The sequence below is a fragment of the Dendropsophus ebraccatus genome, chromosome 4 (assembly GCF_027789765.1).
Source record: "Dendropsophus ebraccatus isolate aDenEbr1 chromosome 4, aDenEbr1.pat, whole genome shotgun sequence".
Taxonomy (NCBI): domain Eukaryota; kingdom Metazoa; phylum Chordata; class Amphibia; order Anura; family Hylidae; genus Dendropsophus; species Dendropsophus ebraccatus.
This window is the reverse complement of record NC_091457.1, coordinates 52,494,137-52,518,022: the sequence shown is the minus strand read 5'-3', so window position 1 is coordinate 52,518,022 and position 23,886 is coordinate 52,494,137. Positions and strand designations below refer to the sequence as shown.

At 42.8% G+C, this 23,886-nt stretch overlaps 1 protein-coding gene across 1 annotated transcript in view; it reads left to right on the top strand.

The window, feature by feature from the left end:
• The window catches only part of LOC138789642 (solute carrier family 13 member 1-like), a 50,828-nt gene that overhangs the window by 2,490 nt on the left and 24,452 nt on the right, over positions 1–23,886 (top strand). The window contains exons 2-4 of the mRNA XM_069968396.1: positions 12,619–12,747; positions 14,947–15,083; positions 20,871–21,046. Of these exons, the coding sequence (XP_069824497.1) occupies positions 12,619–12,747; positions 14,947–15,083; positions 20,871–21,046 (442 nt within the window). The remainder of the gene's footprint in view (positions 1–12,618; positions 12,748–14,946; positions 15,084–20,870; positions 21,047–23,886) is intronic.

Sequence of the window (23,886 nt, the reverse complement as noted above, 5' to 3'; positions counted from 1 at the left end):
CTATGTGCTGCTCTGGTCCGGTTGCCTGGAAAAGCTGGATCCATTCCTGAGAAACTTCTCCCAGTTTTTCAGAACTAGATCCAAGTTTTCCAGGCACCCAGGGCAGAGCAGCACAGAGTTCATAGGCAGCCGGCTGAAAAGCCGACCGCCGAGCCTAGCAAAGTGCTTTGCTAGTACTGTAAGTTTGCTAATCCTTAGTTAAAATGCCTGTAGTAATTTATACTTGAACTGCAGGAAATACTGTTGGCAGTTTTTTGTGGTGTTTTTCATTCCAAAAAAATTACTGGAAACACACACGGCAGGGTTTTTTTTTTTTTTTTTGAACACTGCAGTATTTGTGCCAAAACCAGAAGTGGATTCAAATGGAATGGAAAATATAAAGGGAGGACTTGTACTTTTCTGTTGGAGTCACTTCTGTTTTTTACACAAAAACTGCCATGTGTGTTTCCAGCCTAAGGGAAGCCTTATGGCCCTGTGAGATTTCAGGTTATTTTGCAGTGGTGCTGGACTATTAGGGCAAGTTCACATCTATTGGGTTCGCTGCAGATTATTTTCATCAAGTAGGTAGAGAATCTGAAATAAAAAATTTTAAAAAAAGTTTTCACGTTTTCACACGTGCAGCAAAATCTACAACATTGCATTATTGCATCTTTTTTCTTCCCTATTGGAGTCATTGGAAAAAGCCTGCAACAAATATCTACAACATAAGTTTTGATCAGTAGGGGTCCTAGTTATGTGACATGCTCTCAATCGCAAAATAAGAGTGACCGTGTGCTTTACTTCCTGGTTTGCTGCTTAAGGGGGTACTCCAGAGAAGCTTACTTTGAACAGAATTCAGCTGCCAGAAGTCTGATGCCACGCCATGGCTGCTTTCCAGCGCCGCTATTCTGTGCTGTGACATCAACTGCAGAGGGCGTCTCTTGTTTCAGGCTGTGCCACCCTCCTCTTCAGACATAGCGGCACAGCGGTGTCTCTAAAGAGGAGGGAGCAGCACAGCCTGAAGCAAGAGACGCCCTCTGCAGCTGATGTCACGGCACAGAATGGCGGTGCTGGAACGCAGCCATGCAGTGACCTCACACTTCTGGCAGCTTAGTTCCGTTCAAAGTAAGCTTCGCCCCTTTAAACCATCTTTTGCAGGAGATAGGCCCCAAGTCTATTGAGCTCATCTCTTGCAACAAGAGGGTTTGATAGGGAAGCCAGGGAGTGAAGTGCACAGCCACACGCTTATATATAGCATTTGATAGCGGGTCATATCACTGGGACCCGGAACAATTAACACTTTTGACATTTCAGATTTGATACTGTATTTAATCACTTAAGGTCCTTTTTCATGGGGCAATTATCTCTAATCAGCATTGTTAGGAAGACTCATTCAGATATTTGACCTGTTTAAGCCAGAGATCAGCTGATCAACCATACGCCCTCTTGTCAGCCATATAAATCATTGATATCTGCTGCACATCTCTCTGTGTAAACAGGTGATGTGTGGCCAATAACAATTTATTTAAATGGCCACACAAACAATACAGTGATCATTCGTCTGGCCTGGCTGTGAGATTGATTGTGCCTTGTAAAGAGACATATCGGACACTCTAAAAGGACCCTTAGTTACACTGATAACTGCAGCAGATCTTGTACATGGGAATGAACCCTAAGGGTACTATTACACCAACAGATCTGACGACAGATTATCTGCCAAAGATTTGAAGCCAAACCCAGGAACAGACTATAAACAGACAACAGGTCATAAAGGGAAGACTGGATTTCTTCTCTTTTCAAATCCACTCCTGGGTTTGGCTTCAAATCTTTGGCAGATAATCTGTCGTCAGATCTGTTGGTGTAATAGTACCCTAAGAGTAGCTTCACGTGTGTTGTATCGCAGCGAGTTCCACAGCTAAATCCGCCGCGATACTCTGTACTTCATCACTTATGGCTCTGCATTCTTGCAGCAGATTTTCATTCTGCTGAGAGAATGTAGCCACTACCACTTAACCCACCGCTTCTGGGCTTTAAACAAGCAAATCCATTATCTGCCTGCGCACTTGTCTGCTTCTCCGACTCCGGGGTCACTGATGTCCCTTTCAGCCAACCAGTGTCTATGGCAGGACAGCGCACTGATTAGCTTATTTAAAGCCCGGCAGCTGATGGGTTAAGTGTAAGTAGTCTCTTTTCCTCGCTGTGAACGCACCCACACGTTCTGAACGTGGCCTATACAACTCTCATGTCGCGTGGCTATTGGATAGGTAAATTGGGGGTGGCTTTGGCATGCATTCCTAAAAAGTAAATGTGGAAAAGCAGCCTAAAGTAGATATCTTGGAGCACACCAATATGAGCAGGCATTACTTTTACAGGTCTCTTTGCTAGAGTCCCTAGTAGAGTGACTGGTGATGGCAATGACTGCCCATTCTGCAGAGGATACTGCCCACAAAGTGCTGCTCACAGCCAGCCTTCCTTTTTGTACTATATATTCTAATAAAAATATACAGTACAGAGGGGTGGTTCTGTATGAGCGGCAACAATTCATTAGATATACATTTTAATGAAGTTATATTACAAATTAGTTAACACTTTTTTTTTACACTCCTCACGCCTTTAAATATTTGCCTACTGGCACAATTAACTGATTGTGGTAACCTTGCTGGAGCAGTGCTTGCCAATATTCAAATGTCCCATACAACGTGAATAGAGCAGTGGCTGAGCATACACACTGCTATTTCATTTATTCCAGGACATTTGACCTCTGTTCTCATGATCTCTGAGTGTCAGCTATCTTGTGGATAGGGGATCAATTTAACACTTGGACAACCCCTTTCATGTTATAAAAGACGAGGCTAGAATAGCTATAAGGGCTATTTTAACATGAAAACTTTGGAATGTGTGGCTGGCCACAACTTATCTCAGCTAAAATTGCTGGAGTTTCCAGAAGTTGGATCTGCCACGATTAGCTGGTAAGATTAGCGTTCTCAGGTTGCAGGATTGTGCTCAGTAAGGGGCCTTTTACACAGCCCGATAATCAGTAAGGAACATTGCTAGAAACGCTCCTTCGGCTGATAATTGGCCTATGTAAAAGTGTAAAAGGAGCTGGAAAGCAGCCGATTCTTGGCTAATCGTGTCTTTTGGGCCATGCTAAAATATATCACAATAATATATTTCTATGCACACACAAACGATGCAGGAATCGTTTGCTCCTGGAAGTCCTTGCACGCCCCAATATCGAGCTATCAGATCAGCTAAAGAATACTTTTGTAGAAAGGTGCATGGAAATCCACAGCAGCAAATCTTATCAAATTGTTCAAGTTTTGCAGATTCTTATGTGGAAAAAGACTTACAGGTATCTGGTATAAAATTAAAAAAAACAAACACTAAACTCTCCTTACCAATCCTCTGGTGCTCCTATAGAAATTCTTTCCTGGTCTCTCGCTGACCTCCGTTCATTCATTTTCCAGCAATGTGGATGCAGTGATGACATGGTGACTGCTGATGCTGTATTGTCATCACTGCAGGCCAACGGGGGACCACGGAAACGTTTCCGCGAAAATACCAGCAGATTGGCAAGGGGAGTATGGTACAGTACTTTTTTTTTGTACCATAATCTGTACTTTTGAATTTTGCTGCTGATTATCAAGTAATCCGCAGTAAAACCTGTAACAGAAGGGTTTGTTTGACCATTAATAATAGAGGAAAAAAATTCCGCAACATAAAATTTACATGATTCAAACATGGTAGCCAGCCATTATTGTTAATAGATTGGGTAAAGTTGTGGCTAGAGATGAGGGAACCTCGAGCACGTTCAAGCTAGTACGAACCCAAATGCTCTGCATTTGATTACTGGTGGCTGAAGAAGTTGGATGCAGCCCTAGGAAAACATGATTACATGTTTAGGCAACCTTAGGGCTTTATCTAACTTCTTTAGCCACCAATAATTAAATGCCAAATGTGGGATATCCAGTACTCCAAAAATTCATAAAAAAGTTCAAACTTTATTCCATATCAAAATATATATAAAGCTCCATGTTGGTAGCCAGAGACCAGTGTGTCTCATGCAGGTGCGCCTAATGGTGGTATGCAATTAAAGAATGTTTACTTCAGCTCAGTTTCCCTCCAGACAATTTTCAAAGTATATGGATGAGATTTTTTTGAACTCTGACCCACTTCAACGCTGGTGAATTTGCCCCTGTGTAAATCGGCCCAGAAAAATCCACAACATTTTCTTCCTTTGTGAATGTAGTCTTATTGGGGTTGTTTAGAGTAAAACATGACTGTCATCTTCTAGAAACAATGCCACACCTACCCAAGGATTGTATCTAGTATTACTTGCAGCTCAGCTTAAAGTAAATGGGGATTAGCTGTAGTACCACCCACAACCTGTGGATAGGTGTGGTGCAGTGTTGAAAAGGAAGCAGCCATTTTCTAATGTATCCACTTTAAAGGGGTTATCCTACACGCTCACATTTTTAACATGTTACTTCTATATGAGAAAACATAATAAACATGTTATGCTTACCCCTCGGCACTCCCCTGATGTCCTTATGCAGTCACTATGCGCTACAAACAGCGGGGGACACCAGTAACTCCATCAGGAAAACGGGAGAGCGTGGAGTGGTAAGCATAACATGTGCAGCAGCTCCTTCCTCTCCATGTCGTATAACGTGTTTATGTTATATGGCAGCAACATGTTAAAAATGTGCGAGCACTTGATAACCCCTTTTAATAGAGCAGGAATCAATGATCACTCAGTTAGATCTCTTTGCATACTAAACCATTACAGTTTGATAGATTAGTCCTTATTCTTTATGGCTATGTTCACACACAGTATTTTTGCTCAGTGAGTGGATTGAAAACACAGAAAGGCTATGTTCACACACTGTTGAAATTTAGTGGATGGCTGTCATTTAATGGCGAATAATGGTCATTATTTCAAAACAACGCCCATTGTTTTAAAATACCTGCAATTATTTGGCAACAAATTCCCATCGAAAACCATTCCTCCTCTGGACAGTTACTGTTTTTGACAGAGTTGTCAGCAGAGAGCAATGTGTCAGACTAAAAAGAAATTACAAATCTATATAACTTTCTGAAACCAGTTGAGTTGAACGAAAAACATTTTCACTGGACAACCCCTTTACGAACCAGTTCACTCAGAGGAATCAGCGCTGATTCCTCACTGAAAATTCTGCCTAAAAATATAGTGTAGAGCCAAATTCAATGGAATTTGCAATCTGCAGTTCACACAGCAGAATTTCCGTGCTAAATTTTCCACGGCCGATCCGCTTTCCGCCAGAATTGACTTGTCAATTCTTCTGGTGGAATCCCATAGAAATGAATTTTTCAGCCCGGAATTGGAAAAAATGAATGAATTTGATTAAATGAAAAATAAATTTGTGCGGAATTCCACCATAGGTTATTCCGGGTAGAACATTTTCCTCATGGAATTCCATGAGAACACTTTCCGCCCAGAACACTTTCCTTGCTGATTCCTCAGTGTGAACTGGCCCTAATGTTTTACTTCTTTTTTTTTTTCTTTTGGGCCTTTGTGTCTTTTACAAAAAGCTGTATTTGATTCCACCAAATTAGGAAGGAGTATTAGGAAATATGGGAGAAACTTCTCTTTTAAAACCTATTTAGTTGTTGGGGTGGATGATATTGCCTTCTGTCTCTATATAGACAGGCTGCTAATCTGATGCAATGTATAAGGCTTATTTCATCCTTGAACGTACAGTTATCTCATCTGGGCAGAAAACCTATATGCCATAGGAACGTGTCCTACAGGACACAATGAAGGGTCTGTTCCGCTCTCTCTATGACCTCAGTGTTCACAGATGCAGCTAAAAAGCCTGCGTTCATACAAGTACTATATATTAAAGGCCTTGGAGTTGAACAGTTTTAAAATTAGCGTGCGGAAAACATTAGAAAGCAGTGGTGTGACTTTCAGGAAGTTTGCTCGCTGTTGGTTACACATTACTCAGTTAGGACTTACAGTTAGTGCCTCACTTCTATGATCACTGAATCATTCATTCAGTCTAGGTTTTTTTTTTTTTTTTTCTAGATCTAAAACCATCTTTCATTCTGACTCGCTGACGTGTCACTATGAAGCTGTCTGTTTTCTGATTTATTTATATATATAATATTTCTTTTTTTTAGTAAAATTATATAGTGCAGTGGATGTGCACAAAAATACAGTTTTATTGTAAGTTCATAAGAGATATTATATACTATATTTTTTTGTTAGAAAATACAACTTAAAGGAGAAGTCCGGTGGTGGGGGGACATAATAAACGCATATATACCTGTCTTGGTGTCCGCGCAGTGCTGCATCCAGCTCCTGGACCCCCGCTGGCAGTCTTCATATCTCCCCTCCTGCTACTTCACAACCCAGCTGACGGATGCCCCGCTCAGTCAGCTTGCTTGAGTGTGCATACAAAGATAGCTGTCAATTACTGATTAGGACCGCCTACTGGACTCCTGAGCATGTGACATGATGCAAACAGATGAGACACCATGTTCATTGTGACAGGTTCTCATTAAAGGACAACTCCGGCCAAAACTATTTTTTAATATGTTATTACTTATGGAAAGTTAGGCAAATTTCAAATGTACATTAATTATGGGAAATGCACATATAGGGCTATTTCCCTTAATTTAGTAGATCAGGGAGACTTTAGATTCTTTAAAAAAAAAGTGACGTCACGAACCGGGGGTGTAATAACAATGGAGTGTCCAGCAGGGGCGCACTATATATAGAAGTCAATGAGTACCATTGACTTCTATATATAGTGCGCCCCTGCTGGACACTCCATTGGAATTACAATAGATGTGTATATGAATGTAATATACAGGATTTTTTTGATTGATTACTTTTATGGAATACTTTGGGGAGCAAGGACACTTGTTCCGCAAAGTATTTCATAAATGTATTCAATCAGTACATTTGGATACCGTAAGCCCGCCGAACTGCCGCCACTCTGGACTACACTGGACTACTACTTCGATCACCTGCTCATAGCTGCAGCGATGAGCGGCAGCGATCTCGTAGCGATAACAAAGCTACTACACCTCCCATCACCTGCTCATGCTATGAAATGATGGGAGTAGTAGTTCAGTGTAGTCCAGAGCGGCGGGCAGCGGAGGTTCGGCGGGCTTACAGTATCCAAATGTACTGATTGATTACATTTATGGAATACTTTGGGGAGCAAGGACACTTGCTCCCCAAAGTATTTCATAAATGTATTCAATCAAAAACACTGTATATTACATTTACATACACATCCATTGTAATTCCAATGGAGTGTCCAGCAGGGGCGCACTCTATATAGAAGTCAATGGTACTCATTGACTTTTATATATAGTGTGCCCCTGCTGGACACTCCATTGGAATTACAATGGATGTGTATTACAATGGTTCGTGACGTCACGGTATTTCAGAGAATCTGAAGTCTCCCTGATGTACTAAATTAAGGCAAATAGCCCTATATGTGCATTTACCATAATTAATGAACATTTAGAAATTTGTCTAACTTTCCGTAAGTAATAACATATTAAAAAATAGTTTTGGCCGGACTTCTCCTTTAAGAGCCATTGTATTTTTTAATAAGTAAAACTAAGGTGTAGCTTAATTTGAGGAAGCAGCCACGTGTTTGGTTTCCTGGCCGTGCACAGTATAAGTAAAGGAAGATCCAGCACTGCAGATAGTATTGATCTGTATTGGCAGCACATTAAAAAAACCAACGTCACAAGTTTAGCTGACGCATTTTAGGTTACACTAACCACTAGTCATAGCAATACCAAAGTTCAAAGACCAATTATCCTGCTTTTCTTCCTTTATTATCTAGAGTCTAAGCTTAGAAAGTATAAAGGTGACTTAAAGTGGATTTGTCAGCTTTCCTGTAATGTCTGTTGTATTATTTTCTGGAGCATCTTTGTTGTCTTTACAACTCTGCATTGTGCCTTTGGTATTTTTCCTGCAAATGTAAGACTTAATGGTGTACTGCAGGCAGTCATACTTTTTGATATATTGCTAGGGTTGCAGCAAAAATAATAAACAGCTTATTCTTACCTACCATGCTCCCCCCTTACCTACCATGCTCCCCCGGGGATCCTCCTGTCACGTCTTCAGGTCCCCAGCTGAGCGCCCTGGACCTACTTTTCGGTAGTGACAACCGCTATGCCAATCACTGGCAGTGGCGTTGTCCCACTTGAGTCAGTGGCTGGCCGAGATGTAACAGCCAGAGTGTTTAGTGGGGAACCTGAACATGCGACAGGAGGATCCCAGGGTGAGCATGGTAGGTGACAATAAGCTGTTTATTATACTTTCTGCAACCTCAGCAATATTTAAAAAAAAAAAAAAAATATATATATATATATATATATATATATATATATATATATAGCCCTTTACCTCATCACACTCCCCTCCTCCAGGCTATGCTGTCCTGCTCTGTGGTGAGGATGTCCATAAGATGGCTGACATGGAAGAGCATGTGACCATGTCCCGCCCCCAGTGTCCACCATAGGCATATACAGGCTTAGTGGTGGACACTGGGGGGCAGGGGCGGATTAACTTTACCATAGGCCCCGGGCTGTTCACCAAGCCTGGGCCTCCTGACCCCACTGTAACTATGGCAGCACTAGGCTGGTGCTCATAGTACAAGACAGATAACGTCATGATGTCCTGATTTGTGCAAAATTGCCATAAAAAAAAACATAGATTTTTTGCAAATCATGGCGGAAGTGTAGCCAGGAGACAGTACACCACTGAAAGTATAAGTCTTTTTGGGTGGTCATGGGCCCCCCAGGAGCTCAGGGCCCCGGGCTACCGCCCGAAACGCCCCTATTATAATCCACTACTGCTGTGGGGCGTGGCATGGTCACATGCTCCTCCATGTCACCCATCTTACTTCTGTTTAAAAAACCAAGTCTTCCAGTACTTATCAGCTGCTGTATGCCCTACAGGAAGTGGTATGTTCTTTCCTGACTTGGTGCTGTTTATATTTACAATGGTAAAATAACAGGACAATTATGAGAAAATAGTATAATATTAGTAAAATATATTGATTATTGGAAATGGTGTGGCATTGCACCCACAAACGTATATTCCTAGATAAAAAGGTAAGAATCACCAAAAGCTTTATATTTCTTCTGCCCAAGAAACTTTAGCCATGGATGTACTGCTGGCGACAGAACTTCTGAGAGACCAACACTGTAATGAGGTGCCATCATATATAGGTACATAACAACACCGTGCATGGGTACAGATGCTCCTTTCTTTGCTGGAACCCCTCTGTTTTTTTTATATCCATTAAAAATGGCTTTCACCACCTACTGTTGCAATAGATTTGGAATACATAGACGTTAGTTGTCTACCTCATCTTTACTAAGGAGGGCCAACTCCCAAGGTCTCCGATAAGGTACCCAAAAACAATCTGCAAGCAGAATAATAATACGTTTCAACAGATGACAAAGTAACACCTAGATATCAAAGTTATGTGAGTTGTGCAATTACAGTATAAGCCAAATACAGTGGTGCCTTGGATTACGAGCATAATTCGTTCCGGGACCGTGCTTGTAATCCAAATCCACTCTTAAACCAAAGCAAATTTTCCCATAAGAAATCACAGAAATGCAGACAATTGGTTCCACACTCCAAAAATAATTTATTATTCTGAATAACATGTAAAATTAATGAAACAAACATTCAGAAACAGCAGAATATGTGATATTACTGTACAGTAATGGAGAGGATGGGAAACACAAGGGCTGAAAGACTGCAGGGAGCATGAAGGAATGAGCAGGGCAGATGTGGGCACAGTATAGCAGCACTATCTGTCCGGGGAGAGAGGGGTTACAGCTATGGAGAGATTACCTCCACAGTCCTGTCCCCTGATGCAAGCCCTAGCCTGAAGTGGATCTGGTATGATTTGAAGGCGAGGAAGACCTTCTGGGTCTTGAGTACAGGGCTGTAGACCCCGCTATGCAGACCATGCCCCTCCTCCATGCGCGCTCCCACAGTACAGGGAGCTCTTAAACCAAAGCAATGCTCTTAAACCAAGTCATAATTTTGAAAAACTGAGCTTTTATATCAAAACGCTCTTAAACCAAGTTACTCTTAAACCAAGGTACCTCTGTACTTGAGTGCACAGTACTCAGTAGGAAGGATTTTGTTAAAGTAGAAGAACATTTTTATTAATGTATTGTATTGTATCACCCCCCAAAAGTTATACAAATCCCCAATATACACTTATGACGGGAAATGCTGATAAAGTGCTTTTTCCCTGCACTTACTCAAGCTGTGCAGGCTGTGGCTGCTGGAGAGGATGATGGCAGGGGACACTGAGCATCCCTCTGCCATCATCCTCTACAGCAGCCACAGTCTGCACAGCTCTGGGAGTCGGGTCGTGACATCACCATGTTATCCAGGAAGTGAAGCCTTGATGCAGTAGTAAGTACAGGCAGAAAAGCACTTTATGTGCATTTCTGGTAATAAGTGTACAGTATATTGGTGATTTGTATAACTTTTAGGGGGGAAATACAATACTTTAATAAAATTTTTTTGCCAGACTTCTCCTTTAAGATACAAAATGGAGACTATAATATACTTCAAATAGCAGATACAAAGTGCATTCTATATTATAGACTTCAAAAAGCCACGTTTTTTTTTTTTTTTTTTTTACTAGCACTACAGGTGCTCCTTGCTGCCACCTCATTCCATATCAGAAACTGTCCTGAGCAACAGCAGATTTCCATATAATACCTCTCCTGCTTTTGTGTAGTTCTTGACACAGACAAAGGTAGCAGCAGAAAGTACCGTGTCAGACTGGAAAGAGAACGTCACTTCTTGCAGGACATATAGCAGCTGATAAGTACTGGAAGGCTGCAGTTTTTATTTTTAATAGAAGTGGTTTATAAATCAGTATAACTTTCTGACACCAGTTGATATAAAAATATTTTGCTGGAGCACCCCTTTAAAAATGAGCTGGTCGACTTGGTCTATTGGTGCTGATACTGGGCATAAAGCCGAATATCTGCGCTTGTAAAAGGACTCTATGTTGATTTATGACTAGATCCAACTGCTGATATTGTCATATATTAGCATATAAACTCTTTAAAGGGAATCAGTCAGCTGTAATTCACAACCCAAACTGCGAACACTGTTAGATAGCTGTTAGAGCAAGTAGACGCATGGTACCTTTCATATGTCCAGCTGTGCTTCCAGGATGTAGAAAAATTTCATTTTTACTGTGCTGGTTTATCTATGTTATGTATCTCTGCCCCCCCCCCCCTTATGTCTTTTTGTTTGTTTGTGACATCCCTAGGCTCCCCTAGTGGTAACAGCCATTGTTAGCGCTTCTAAGTACGTGCTGGAAACATAGCAGGTATTTACCAACACATGAATCTTTTGGTACAAAGAGTCAAAGTTTTTCCAAAGGATTTTCCAAGCTCCTGAATAGCTACAACTAGAATACCTCCTCCCTCCCTGCTTGACTGACACCTGGAATCTGAGTCCCAAGCAGGGTCAGGTATGAGAGGGAGGAGGTGTTACAGCCTGGTTCACTTCAGAAGCTCGGGAAAGCCTCTTTGACTCTGAGTTTAAAGGAAATCATTTTCACTCGAGTAGCCCTTTAAGGGGTGGAGAGAGGGGCTGATAAGAGGCACCAGATAATAGCTTCTCTAAGAGTTTTTGCAGATGACAGGACACTGACGCAGGCTGTAGAACTTGTTGATTTCTGGAGATAGGTGGTTGATCTGGGTATTTTCTTCTAAATGCTAAGTTTGCCATATTACCTTATATAACCACCCAAAATTGATCCCTAACACAAAATGGAAGAACGCCCCCTAGCAACCCATGAGACCTCAGTTATTTTTTTTTTTTTCTGTGCTGAATAATGAGTTAAAAGAAACCAGTTGCCTAAAAAAATAAGTAATGTAACACTATTAATTTCCCCTAATCTACCCTCTAACACTTTAAAAAAAATGTATCTGTTTAGCCTGCCTGACTCCCACTGCCCAGTCTGGGGCTATTTCGGACATGTACAGTGGGAATAGGGCACAGCTGTAATATGCATGCCCGTCGGAGCTAAAACGTTGGCACTGGTACTGGCTGCTAGGACGGCCTTTAGTTGACATGGCATGACAATGAGGTGTCCTTACAGTCAAACCACACCTCGGGACTGTGACTAGTTGTAGCCCAGATGACTAGATGCCCTTGATTTGCATACAGCATGGGACTTGATATAAGTAAACTTTCATGTACCCCTGGCAGGCAGCCAGGCTATACAGATACATTTCCAAAGTGTGTTAGGGAGTGAATTAGGGGGAATTAATAGAGTTACTACTTTTTTTTTTTTTTTTAGGTGATTGGAACAAATCAGCAGGTTAGAAGAATCTAAGCTGCTGATATCTTCCTAGAGCACATGGGGAGCTGAGGATGAAGGTATGTTTCTTACCTTCATCCGTGGGGCAGTTTCTGTGCTATCAGCACTTTAATACAACCCCCAATGCACCAATCTGCCCCGGCATAAGGATTAAACTCCTAATAGCACGGAAACAGCCCTGTGTGCTATAGGGAGATTAAAGATCAGCAGTTGTTCTTATATTATAAACCGTTTTATTTTGTTTTTTTAGGAGGCAGCATGTGCTTATATATTAATAATCACAGCTGCATACTGGATTTCGGAGGCCATTCCTCTGGGTGCCGCAGCGCTGGTTCCTGCATTTATGTTTCCACTGTTTGGTATCATGAAATCAAGTGAGGTTGGTAATTCCTTATTAGATACTTTTTCTGGTCCATTTAAATGGGGATTTAATAACCTCGTCTACAATATATTGCATTATAAATTCCTGTGAACTGCTTATCTGCTGTGTGTAAGGTCCAAACTCCTTGTGTAAATGTAGTTAAAAAATGGCCTTTAGAGGCGCTCAGTATACAGTAAACTCCACAGCTCCCTCTAGTGGTAGCTGCAATCAGCTAGAATCAGCTACCTTCATATTTACCATGTATCCATACAGAGTTTCTATCTATAAAGGTTAGTAAGGGAAAATGAGTGGCACTACAGAAAACACGAAGTGGGTGCCTGTAGACGTTGTTCAGACCACGAACCTTCTTTGTAGATATAGACGATAATCCACGGCACTCCGATAAGTGAAAAACTTCAAATTTATTCGAACAGGTAGATTACATGGTGCAACACAGCAAGACACGATGTTTCGGCGGAACACCCGCCATTTTCAAGTTCAAAAAGTGAACTTCATGACATCATTAAATACGTGCAGAGTGTAAAGTAATTGGATTACACAGTTGTCAATCACACATCAAATCATCTGGTGATTGGTGTAGACATGTGTCCATCTTGGTAAGGGACTGACAGTCCATCAGTGCTAATTGGATACAAAGAATCCCTTTCTTTTCCGATTCTTAAAGCACCAACTTGGGCGTGCAGGTGCAATATATGTGCAATAAAAAACGTGTTGTGTGAATACATACAAAAAAAACTTGAAAATCCAACGCATAGTTGCTTGTGAAATTGAAACGTAATAATCACATGGTAGCGAAGAGAGGATAAGCTCACCGAATGTCCTGGGAAACACCACTTGGGCTATTAGTGATAAGGTCACGTAACTTCGAACATATCGCAATATGAAATTAATACAGTAAAATCAGCATACTCGTTGTCTGCATCACGGTCAATCCGGTAGTTGGGGTTTGCACCGTTCCTTCTCCATAGGAGGAAAGATCAGCGCATCGGGAACCAGAGCCCGCCTGACCGCACGGAGCCCGCACGGACGTGTGAACTGGATCCGACTTCCCCTCCAATGATCCAGATATATTCCGATCTTCTGCAGATGATATTTACGATTACAAGATGAAGGGCAATGTGTGGCGTTGTTCCTAGTTCGGTGAGTCCTCTCTCCATATAATACATAATCTGAAATATAAAATATATAGCAATGAATAACAGAAATTAATATAAATTACATTAGTATAGTCTGAAACAATACAGATAAATAAATTATCTGTATTGTTTCAGACTATACTAATGTAATTTATATTAATTTCTGTTATTCATTGCTATATATTTTATATTTCAGATTATGTATTATATGGAGAGAGGACTCACCGATCTAGGAACAACGCCACACATTGCCCTTCATCTTGTAATCGTAAATATCATCTGCAGAAGATCGGAATATATCTGGATCATTGGAGGGGAAGTCGGATCCAGTTCACAAGTCCGTGCGGTCAGGCGGGCTCTGGTTCCCGATGCGCTGATCTTTCCTCCTATGGAGAAGGAACGGTGCAAACCCCAACTACCGGATTGACTGTGATGCAGACAACGAGTATGTTGATTTTACTGAAATAATTTCATATTGCGATATGTTCTAAGTTACGTGACCTTATCACTAATAGCCCAAGTGGTGTTTCCCAGGACATTCGGTGAGCTTATCCTCTCTTCGCTACCATGTGATTATTATGTTTCAATTTCACAAGCAACTATGCGTTGGATTTTCAAGTTTTTTTTTGTATGTATTCACACAACACGTTTTTTATTGCACATATATTGCACCTGCACGCCCAAGTTGGTGCTTTAAGAATCGGAAAAGAAAGGGATTCTTTGTATCCAATTAGCACTGATGGACTGTCAGTCCCTTACCAAGATGGACACATGTCTACACCAATCACCAGATGATTTGATGTGTGATTGACAACTGTGTAATCCAATTACTTTACACTCTGCACGTATTTAATGATGTCATGAAGTTCACTTTTTGAACTTGAAAATGGCGGGTGTTCCGCCGAAACATCGTGTCTTGCTGTGTTGCACCATGTAATCTACCTGTTTGAATAAATTTGAAGTTTTTCACTTATTGGAGTGCCGTGGATTATCGTCTAGATCTATGAAGGTTGCTATTAGAGATGAGTGAACCGCAAGCATGTTCGTTTTTTTTGTGCAGGTGGCATCTGAATACTTCAAAGACATCCACTTGCTGCTGTTTGGTGTGGTCTGTCTGGCAACCTCAATCCAGAAGTGGAATTTACACAAGCGAATAGCACTATGGATGGTGCTGTCTGTGGGAAGTCAGCCTGGCTGGTAAGGCTCTGTCATTTTCCTGTAATTTTCAGCTTGCTCTGACATGTCAATACTGTATCTACCTGACAATTAACTTTGCACCCTGGGACTGTGCTGCCCATGGTACTTAACCACCACAAAATCACAGTTCCAAAATAGTATACCTCACTTATGCCTTAAGCAGAACTATAAAGGTCATGTTTAAGAGAGAGTCAGATGTTTATTGTGAAACTGAAGTAATTTGCATAACATATTAGGCTAAATTTATGCTGCGATTTCAACGGTTTTGCATTGGGGTTGTGATCTGTACAGCAAAAATAAAAACTGGCTATTGTGCAAACAGTGGCACCCTCTTAAAGGGGAACCATCAGCAAGTTAGACAAATCCAACATGCTGATCTGCCCTGTCCGCTCTATTGATTATCATTAGAAGGAGCTGGCTAGCTCTGTGATTTAGGGGGGGGCGGGGGTCTCGTGACCTAGGATTACAGTGCTAACAGCATAAGAACAGTGCTGAGGAGGAAGGTAAGAGACATACCTTTCTCATTGCCCCCCTTTGCAGTAAGGGGCTCTCCGCAGCTTAGATTAGTCTACCCTGCTAATAGTTCCCCTTTAGTTAATGGGTCTGCTGATAGTTAATACAGTACATATTCGGAATCCTGTCCATAGTTTAGGTCTGCGATTAAGGATTGTGTAAATATAGCCTTGATAGATACATACCACTGTTGGGCATTCCCTGAAGAGATTTATCACCCCTAGGCTATACTAGTATCCGTTTTAACTGATATGTAATGTAAAGCTATTATAAAGATCCTAACATTATCATTAAATGACTACCTGAGTAAAGAATAAAAAATAAGACTGCCTGAGACAATTGCCTTGCAGTAACAGATATTACCTATAGGCTAATATGGTACTACATTTAAAGGAGCATTGTCGTCAATAAGGATGAAATTAAAGGGAACCTATCAGCCCAGTCGGGCTGATATGGTTCCCTGAACCGCTGGTTACTGCTCCTGCAGCAGCCATGGCACGTACCTGCAACGGAGCTGTATAACGGGAAAAAGCACCCTAATCCCCCAGGCTCGTGACAGGCAGGGAGGCGGGGAGGTAGTCATCTGGGTGGCTCCCCACCCGTCACTAGTCACCACGCTCTGCCTGTTGGCGTGCTCCGAGTGATGATTGACAGGCAGAGGGGCCAGTAACGAATAGTCATTCGTCCCCTCAGAGCACGATGACTAGATACGAGCGGGGAGCCATCCAAATGACTACCTCCCCGTATCTGCCTCCTTTTTTTGGTTATACAGTTCCTGTTGCAGCCGCGGCTGCTGCAGGAGCTGTATGCAGCGGTTCAGAGCCCGATCAGCCCGATCAAGTTCTTGTAGAGACTCCTAACTCACTTCTGTACCCCAGAACCTCAATGACCCAAGGGCCGGCCTTCAAGAAGAGTGGGATGCCATGCCACAGCAGACAATAAGTTAACTTATGAACAGCAGGAGACATCATTGTCAAACTGTAACTGATGATCAAGGACACCTGACAAGCTATTGAGACAATGACGTTATTGGTTATGGTATTGGTTTGTTTCAGTACTTTGTTTAAGCTGAGGAAATCATTATTGCATGCTTGCTTCTTTTTTTTTTTTTTTTTAAGAAGGCCACAAAATGTAAAAAAGGGTTTGGCAACACAAAGTCGGTGGGGGCTTTCAGTACATACCCTGAACATGTCAACATATCATGATGTGAACAGATTGTAAAACACTTGTTCTAAACAAAATTGTTGTAAACCAGTCAGTGACATCTGTAATTGAAAGAAGATGTTTATCATTTATGTGAAATCCCCTATACTTGTACCCGCTCTCAGGCTCTAACCACCAATATAACAGAAATCTGATAATGCCTCACTGCCAGATTAGCATTGTAGCCTCTCTTCTGCTGTGCAGACTGGCCTTTAAAGTGTATGTCCGACATCATGTTATCATATCCAGCAATTTTGCTGCAAAGGACTTTATCTGGTGGCACCATTAACCGTTTAGAAACATAACTGACTCCATTCATGCCTGTTTTAATGGTTTAATGGAATCAAAGGACACAAACTTTTTATTTTGCATTCATGTTTTGCCTATTTATTTTTTTATTTTTATTTTTTTTGGGGGGGGGGGGGGGGGAAGCCTTGGCATTACTCAGTTATCAGTAGTGAGACCCCAGCAGGTTTTTGATTCTGAAGAAGTGGTGGTCCAATAGGGTAGACAGCACTATAGACTATAGGATTTGTCTACTTTTTATCCTAATGAACAGTGGGGATCTGGACATCAAGCCCCATGACCGATCAAAACTTGTGCCATATGACATGTCAAAATATGCACTGCTCAAAAAATAAAGGAGACCCTAAAAGACCACATCCTCTATCTCAATAAAGTAAATATGTCAGTTGCAAATCTTTATTGATTGGCGCAATACAGTGAAAACAATAAAACATAAATGATCAATGTAAATCAAAATTAATATCCCATGGAGGTTTCATTTCATTTGCATTCATTTGCAATGATACTCAAAATCAAAGTGGAAAATCAAATTACAGGATTCAGTGGAAATGCCTCAAGACATGGCAATAAGACCTTATTACATGTGTGTGGCCTAGAGGGGCCTGTATGACCCCCCCCCCCTACAACATCTGGGCATTCTCCTGATGAGGTGGCGGATGATCTCCTCCCAGACCTGTATTTAAAGCATCAGTCAACTCCTGGACAGTCTGTGTTGCAACATGACGTTGGTGGATGGAACGAGACATTATGTCCCAGATGTGCTTAATAGGATTCAGGTCTAGAGAACGGGCGGGCTAGTCCATAGCGTCAATGCCTTCACCTTGCAGGAACATCTGACACCCTTCAGCCACATGAAGCCTAGCATTGCCATGCATCAGAAGTAACACAGGGCCCAATGCACCTGAAAATGGTCTCACAATAGGTCTGAGGATCTTGGCACCTCCAGCCTTCATCACTTGCTCAGTGATAACCTGTTCTTATCCGTGAAGAGCACAGGGCACCAGTGTCTTATCTGCCAATCTTGATAATTTCTGGCATGGTTCACATGGGACTGCAGCAGGCCTCAATAACCCCTTACCTTGTATATCACAATCACAAAGCTGAGCTATTTTACCATATAAGGGGCTATACAAGTGCCCCCCCCCACCCACTTCTGGATTTGAGGGTATGTGCACACTACGGAATCCCGGCAGATCACCCGATGCGGATTCCGCAGCTCGCCCATGCTTGCATCTCCACTGGTCCCATAGACTCCATTCTATGGTTTGGCGGATTCCGCTGTCCGCTCAAAGAATGAACCCGCTCATTCTTCGAGTGGACGGCGGAATCTGCCAAATAATAGAATGGGGTTTATGTAACCAGTGGAGATGCAAGCATGGGCGAGCTGCGGAATCCGGTGCGGGTGGTCCGCCAGAATTCCGTAGTGTGCACATACCCTTACATGAATAGCCATCTATTTGAGTGGCCACCATGTTATACTACATTTACCCTGCAGGACCACAGGTCCGGTAATCCGGTAATATCAGCATTTAGCTGGGGTTGAAGTGAGCAGGACAGGGGGCAATCAGATTACATAAATAATGGCCTTTGGGGCAACAAATCCATTAAGTAAATGGGGCTGAGCAGACCTTTTTTTTTTTTTTTTTTTTTCTAACATACATTCTATTTACAAGGATAAAGCAGAAACCTAGTGTTGCTGGCATCCACAAAACCTAAGAAGAATTATAGATTTTCTTTCTTTTGCAACGCCAATGCAGCATTGTACCGAGAATTTAAAAAAAAAAAAAAGGTTTCTTGCTTCTGATTACCTCCAGCATTTTCCTGAAATGGCCATTAATGATTTCTCAGGAAAGAGGGAAATGAAGAGCTTATACAATCCATGCAGGCAGTTCAGTGACTCTCTGCATTTTAATTGCAGATCCATATGGCCCTTCTGTATAGAAATTTCAAGGGGCCCCATGATGGCATTTACCAATAACTGGGGAAAAAAGTGATTAAACCCAGCAAAAGACGTCAGCTGGGCGAGAGTCATGTTTCACAATGATGTTATGTTCCAGATGTGGGAACTGTATGGATGTATATTGGTGATGTTTGCACAGAACCTAATCTATGTCGTAGGAGGATATCATGCCTATTTTCCACTGCCATTGTGAATTACATAGAAACATAGAAGATTGTCAGCAGAAAAAGACCACCTAGTCCATCTAGTCTGCTCTTATATTATTTCCTTTCTTCTTTTCTTAGGACAGATGTATGTTTATCTTAGGCAGGTTTACATTCTGCTATTGTAGATTTACCAACCACATCTGCTACTCTTTTAGTCAAGTGAAATTTACTCATGTTGTTTCTGATCTTTCCCCCAACTAATCTCAGATTATGTCCCCTTGTTCTTGAGTTCAGTATTAAAAACACTTCCCTCCTAAACATTATTTTTTTAGGTGAGGTTTCCAGAACTGGACACAGTATTGCAGATGTGGTCTATAGGGATACTCCAGCCATTTAAACTTTTTTTCTATAGTGCTGGAACTACATAGAAAATAATAAACACCCTATTCTTAACCAGATTCCCCTGGGGTCCTTCTGCAGTGTCTTCGGGTCCATAGCTGAACGCTCCCATCGCCAATTCTGAAACTGACTCGTCTCGGCAGTGAAAACCCACCCAGCCAATCACTGACTGCAGTGGAACAGTGCTGCGGCTGGTGATTGGCTGACGAGTAATGTTAGGAGCTTTCAGCAGAGGGACCTGAGGACACCCCAGCAGGATCCTGTGGAGTGTGGTTAGGTGTTTATTATGTTTTAGACTTTGATAAGAACAATAGCACAGTGAAGTTAGTTAGCCCAGTTGCCCTTAATTCCGCTGCAGCACTTGTGTCAGCTGGTGGAAATGTTGCATAGATCTATGCATGTGAAGCTCCAGCCAATCACTGGCTCTTACTGCATGTATTCCACAAGACCACTAAGACCAGTGACATTATCTCCACATTTCTAGCAGGGGACACCAGATTGGTTGCAATGCTAGATCAACTGCGAATTTAGGGTGGAGTAAAGTTGTGTGTGTGTGTGTTTTTTTTTTTTTTGTTTGTTTTTTAATTCAATTTTTAAATGCAATTTACATATATCTGTTTTAGCAATGTGGAATTATTAGCCCTTGTTGTGTGTTTTTTCTACATCCTATAAGCATTAGACTTCCATATGGCAGAGAGAAATCCTGCAGTTTGACTAAACATTCAGACGTTAATTAACACAGTATATGAAATGATGAGAGCCATCTGGGGTATCGGTAATGTATATAGCCTATGCACAAGTACTTGGTTTTTCTCCACTATGTATACAGCATTAAATATGCATGCTATGTACACTGTACGTGGCTCCTGACTCCAGACAGGGGATGCAGTGAATAGCATTTGCTATTTCATTACTCAAGTGCAGGAATAGCATAAACATAGCTTGCTGCTTATTGTCAGAACACAGCGCTGCAGGTCTTACTGCATGTCTGTTCCAAAGTTATACAATATATTCTAGTGGAGTATAACTCTCACACGGAGCTACAGACTGTGTCCAGAATTATTGCAGAGTTGGTTACTCCTGTTTGTTTCTCCTATGTGTGACCCTGTAATAAAGATTGCATGGTCAAAACTATGCAAAAGGGTTGTCTGGGATTACAAAATAGGGTCTGTCCATTAGGGACAATCCCTTCATTGTATTGAATCACTGTTTTCTCTCCCAATAAGCACTGATCTTTTTTTATTTTTATTTGCATCTCAGGCTTTTATTGGGTTTCATGAGCTGCACCTCTCTGTTGTCCATGTGGTTGAGTAATACATCTACAGCTGCCATGGTGATGCCAATTGTGGATGCTGTTCTGTGCCAGCTGAACAGCGCTGCACCTGAGGAGAAAGCCTTAACCAATACCAGTCCAAGCCCTCCGCCAAATAATGAAGGTATGTATAAAGAATCAGTTTTTTATTAGTAACAAGTGGCCCAAAGAAATTAAAATTCCTTTATTTCAGCACCTGAAAGGTGCAAGTGTGTCAAACATTCTGGATTACTGGATGTGAAATGACTGCTGGTTATCATTCTTTTTGGATTAACAGGTGCCATTTTGAAGGAACTTCACTGTATATTTTTAATTGCATTTATAAGCAGGGGTGTAACAAAGAGCAACATAACTGCACCCCCATACCCCCTTGCCTTATTAGTATTACTTGTATAAGAAAATGTATTGTATCAGCATTGTATTCTATTAACCCCTTAACGACATCGGGCGTAAACTTACGCCCTCGCGCCCTGGTACTTAGCGCATCAGGGCGTAAATTTACGCCCGATGTTTCCCCGATCGCTGCGTGTTCACACACAGCGGTCGGGGAAGATGGCCTGCTATAAATCATAGCAGGCCATCATAGCTTCACGGCACGGGGGGTGGTTAACACCCCCCGTGCTTACGATCGCCGCTATTGGCTAATCAATTCAGATCAGCCAATAGTGGCGATCGGAACCTTTCCGGGTCATCGGTGACCCGATGACCCGGAAAAAAATGGCGGTCGGTGCTGTCCGAGGACGGCGCCGACCGCCATTACTGTAAAAAGTAATGTTGATCGCCGTGCCACCGGCCCGATCGCCGTGAACGGCCGGCCGGCCGTTCACGGCGATCGGGCCGGTGGCACGGCGATCAGAGTCCCACAAAATAATAAATACCTGCCCTGGACCCCTCAGCTAGGTAGCGGAGGGGTCCTGAGCAGGTATTTGTACATTACTCACCTGTCCCGGGCTCCTGATCGGCGTCTTCCGGGTTCGCGGCGTCCTCCGTCATTACGTTCGGTCTTCGGGTCTTTCCGGCGGTCCCCGTCGTCTTCTCTCGGCTATTTTCGGCTCCAGCCTCGTCAATTTCCGGATTTTGCGCTCTGCTGCCCCCTAGCGGCTGATATGTGTAATACACTTATCAGCAGCTACAGGGATATTCAGAATATAGAAAATTTTTTTTTTTTTTTTTCCAAATTATTTTTTTTCTATTTTCCGCACCCTATCGCCGCTGAGTGTTGATCAGCATCGCACGAAAGTGCGCTGCTAATCAGCAACTCCTCCTTTTTGGCGTAGGGTGTTTTTTTTCTGTAATCTACTGCCACGGTCTGCTTATAAGTGTCGCGCATAAGTGCGGCATTTATCAGCAACGCCTTTGTTGGCGTAGGTTTTTTTTTATACTTACTGTAAAAAAAACACGTAAAAAACACTACATTACATTGAATAAAGTTTGACACTACACCACTACATACCCCATATACTAGTCCCCATATAAAGATGGCCCCCAGGGTGTTTTCGGTATCGGACGCATACGCTATTGTTGCCTCCGACACCGAAACAGCCAGTGAGGATGAATGGGGGGATCCTTCTTTCCTCCATTCATCCTCATCATCCAGTGACGTGTCTGGGGGTAGCGTAGCGTACGCTGCCCCCCAGACACGTCTTTTCCGCCAGTACCGTCCCAATAAGAGATGGCGGTATGGAGTGAAATTCTACTAACTCTGTGAGAGTACCTCAGGGTACACTTACAGATTTGGGGTACGTGCACACTGCGGAATGGCGAAGGATAACCCTTTGTGCATTCCGCAGCTGGCACCCGCCGGCGGACTGATGCGGGCGCGCGTCTCCACCCGTGTCAAAGACTCCATGTTATGCATGGGCGGATTCCGTCGTCCGTCCAAAGAATGAACACGTTGGACGGAGAGCGGAATCCGCCCGTGCATAGAATGGAGTCTATGACACGGACGGAGACGCGCGCCTGCATCACTCCGCCGGCAGGTGCCAACTGTGGAATGCACGAAGGGTTATCTGTCGCGATTCCGCAGTGTGCACATACCCTTAGAGTGTATGAAGGGACACCCGAATCCAGCCCCAGATGCCCCCCTCCCCCCCCCCCCCCCCCATCCTCGGAGTTAGTGGGAAGGTCGTCCGGGAACTGATCTTCCCACTGCTGGATAAAGGTCACCACCTGTACGGGGATAACTTTTATACCAGCACCCCCTCTTCCGGTCCCTCGCTGCCCTGTAGCTTGCGGCACGATCCGAACATATCAGAAGTAGTAATAGCGCCCTAATATTTAGCAGCCATGGAGCGGACCCAGCGCTTCTGGATATGTGGGACCCCGTATCGCACCAGGACAACATTTTCCAGGTGACGTCCCCCACACTGGAGAACAGGAGACCCCAGAAGAAGTGCAGAGTGTGGGGTAACAGGGGGATCAGGAAGGACAACATTTACCAGTGTGCCACCTGTCCTGATCCCCCGGCCTCTGCATACCGGATCGCTCCAAGGCGCACCACACGTCACTGGAGTTCTACATTATCTAAATTCTGTCCCTTATTCCTATTTCAGGGGTCACGTTGGTCCAGGGATTATTCTGATCGCCATTATGGAGTCGGGGAGGAATTTTTCCCCTGTGATGAGGCTACTGTCGTCTGCCTTACGAGGGTTTTTGCCTTCCTCTGGATCAACAAAGGTTGAATTTGATGGACACCTGTCATTTCCAACCTTATAAACTAATAATTGGCCTAATACCCCCAAATAAATTAGAATTGTCCCTTTTCCCCAGCTAAATAGGTATGGCCGCCATTCCCATTAGAGGATGCCATGATGCAATTACAAAGCCTCTGTGCTGCCAGGACAGTAGAAACCCCCCACAAGTGACCCCATTCTGGAAACTACACCCCATAAGGAATCTAACAAGGGGGGCAGCGGGGATATGGCCCCCTGGTGACGGCCACATTTGGGACGTGAAAATGAAAAA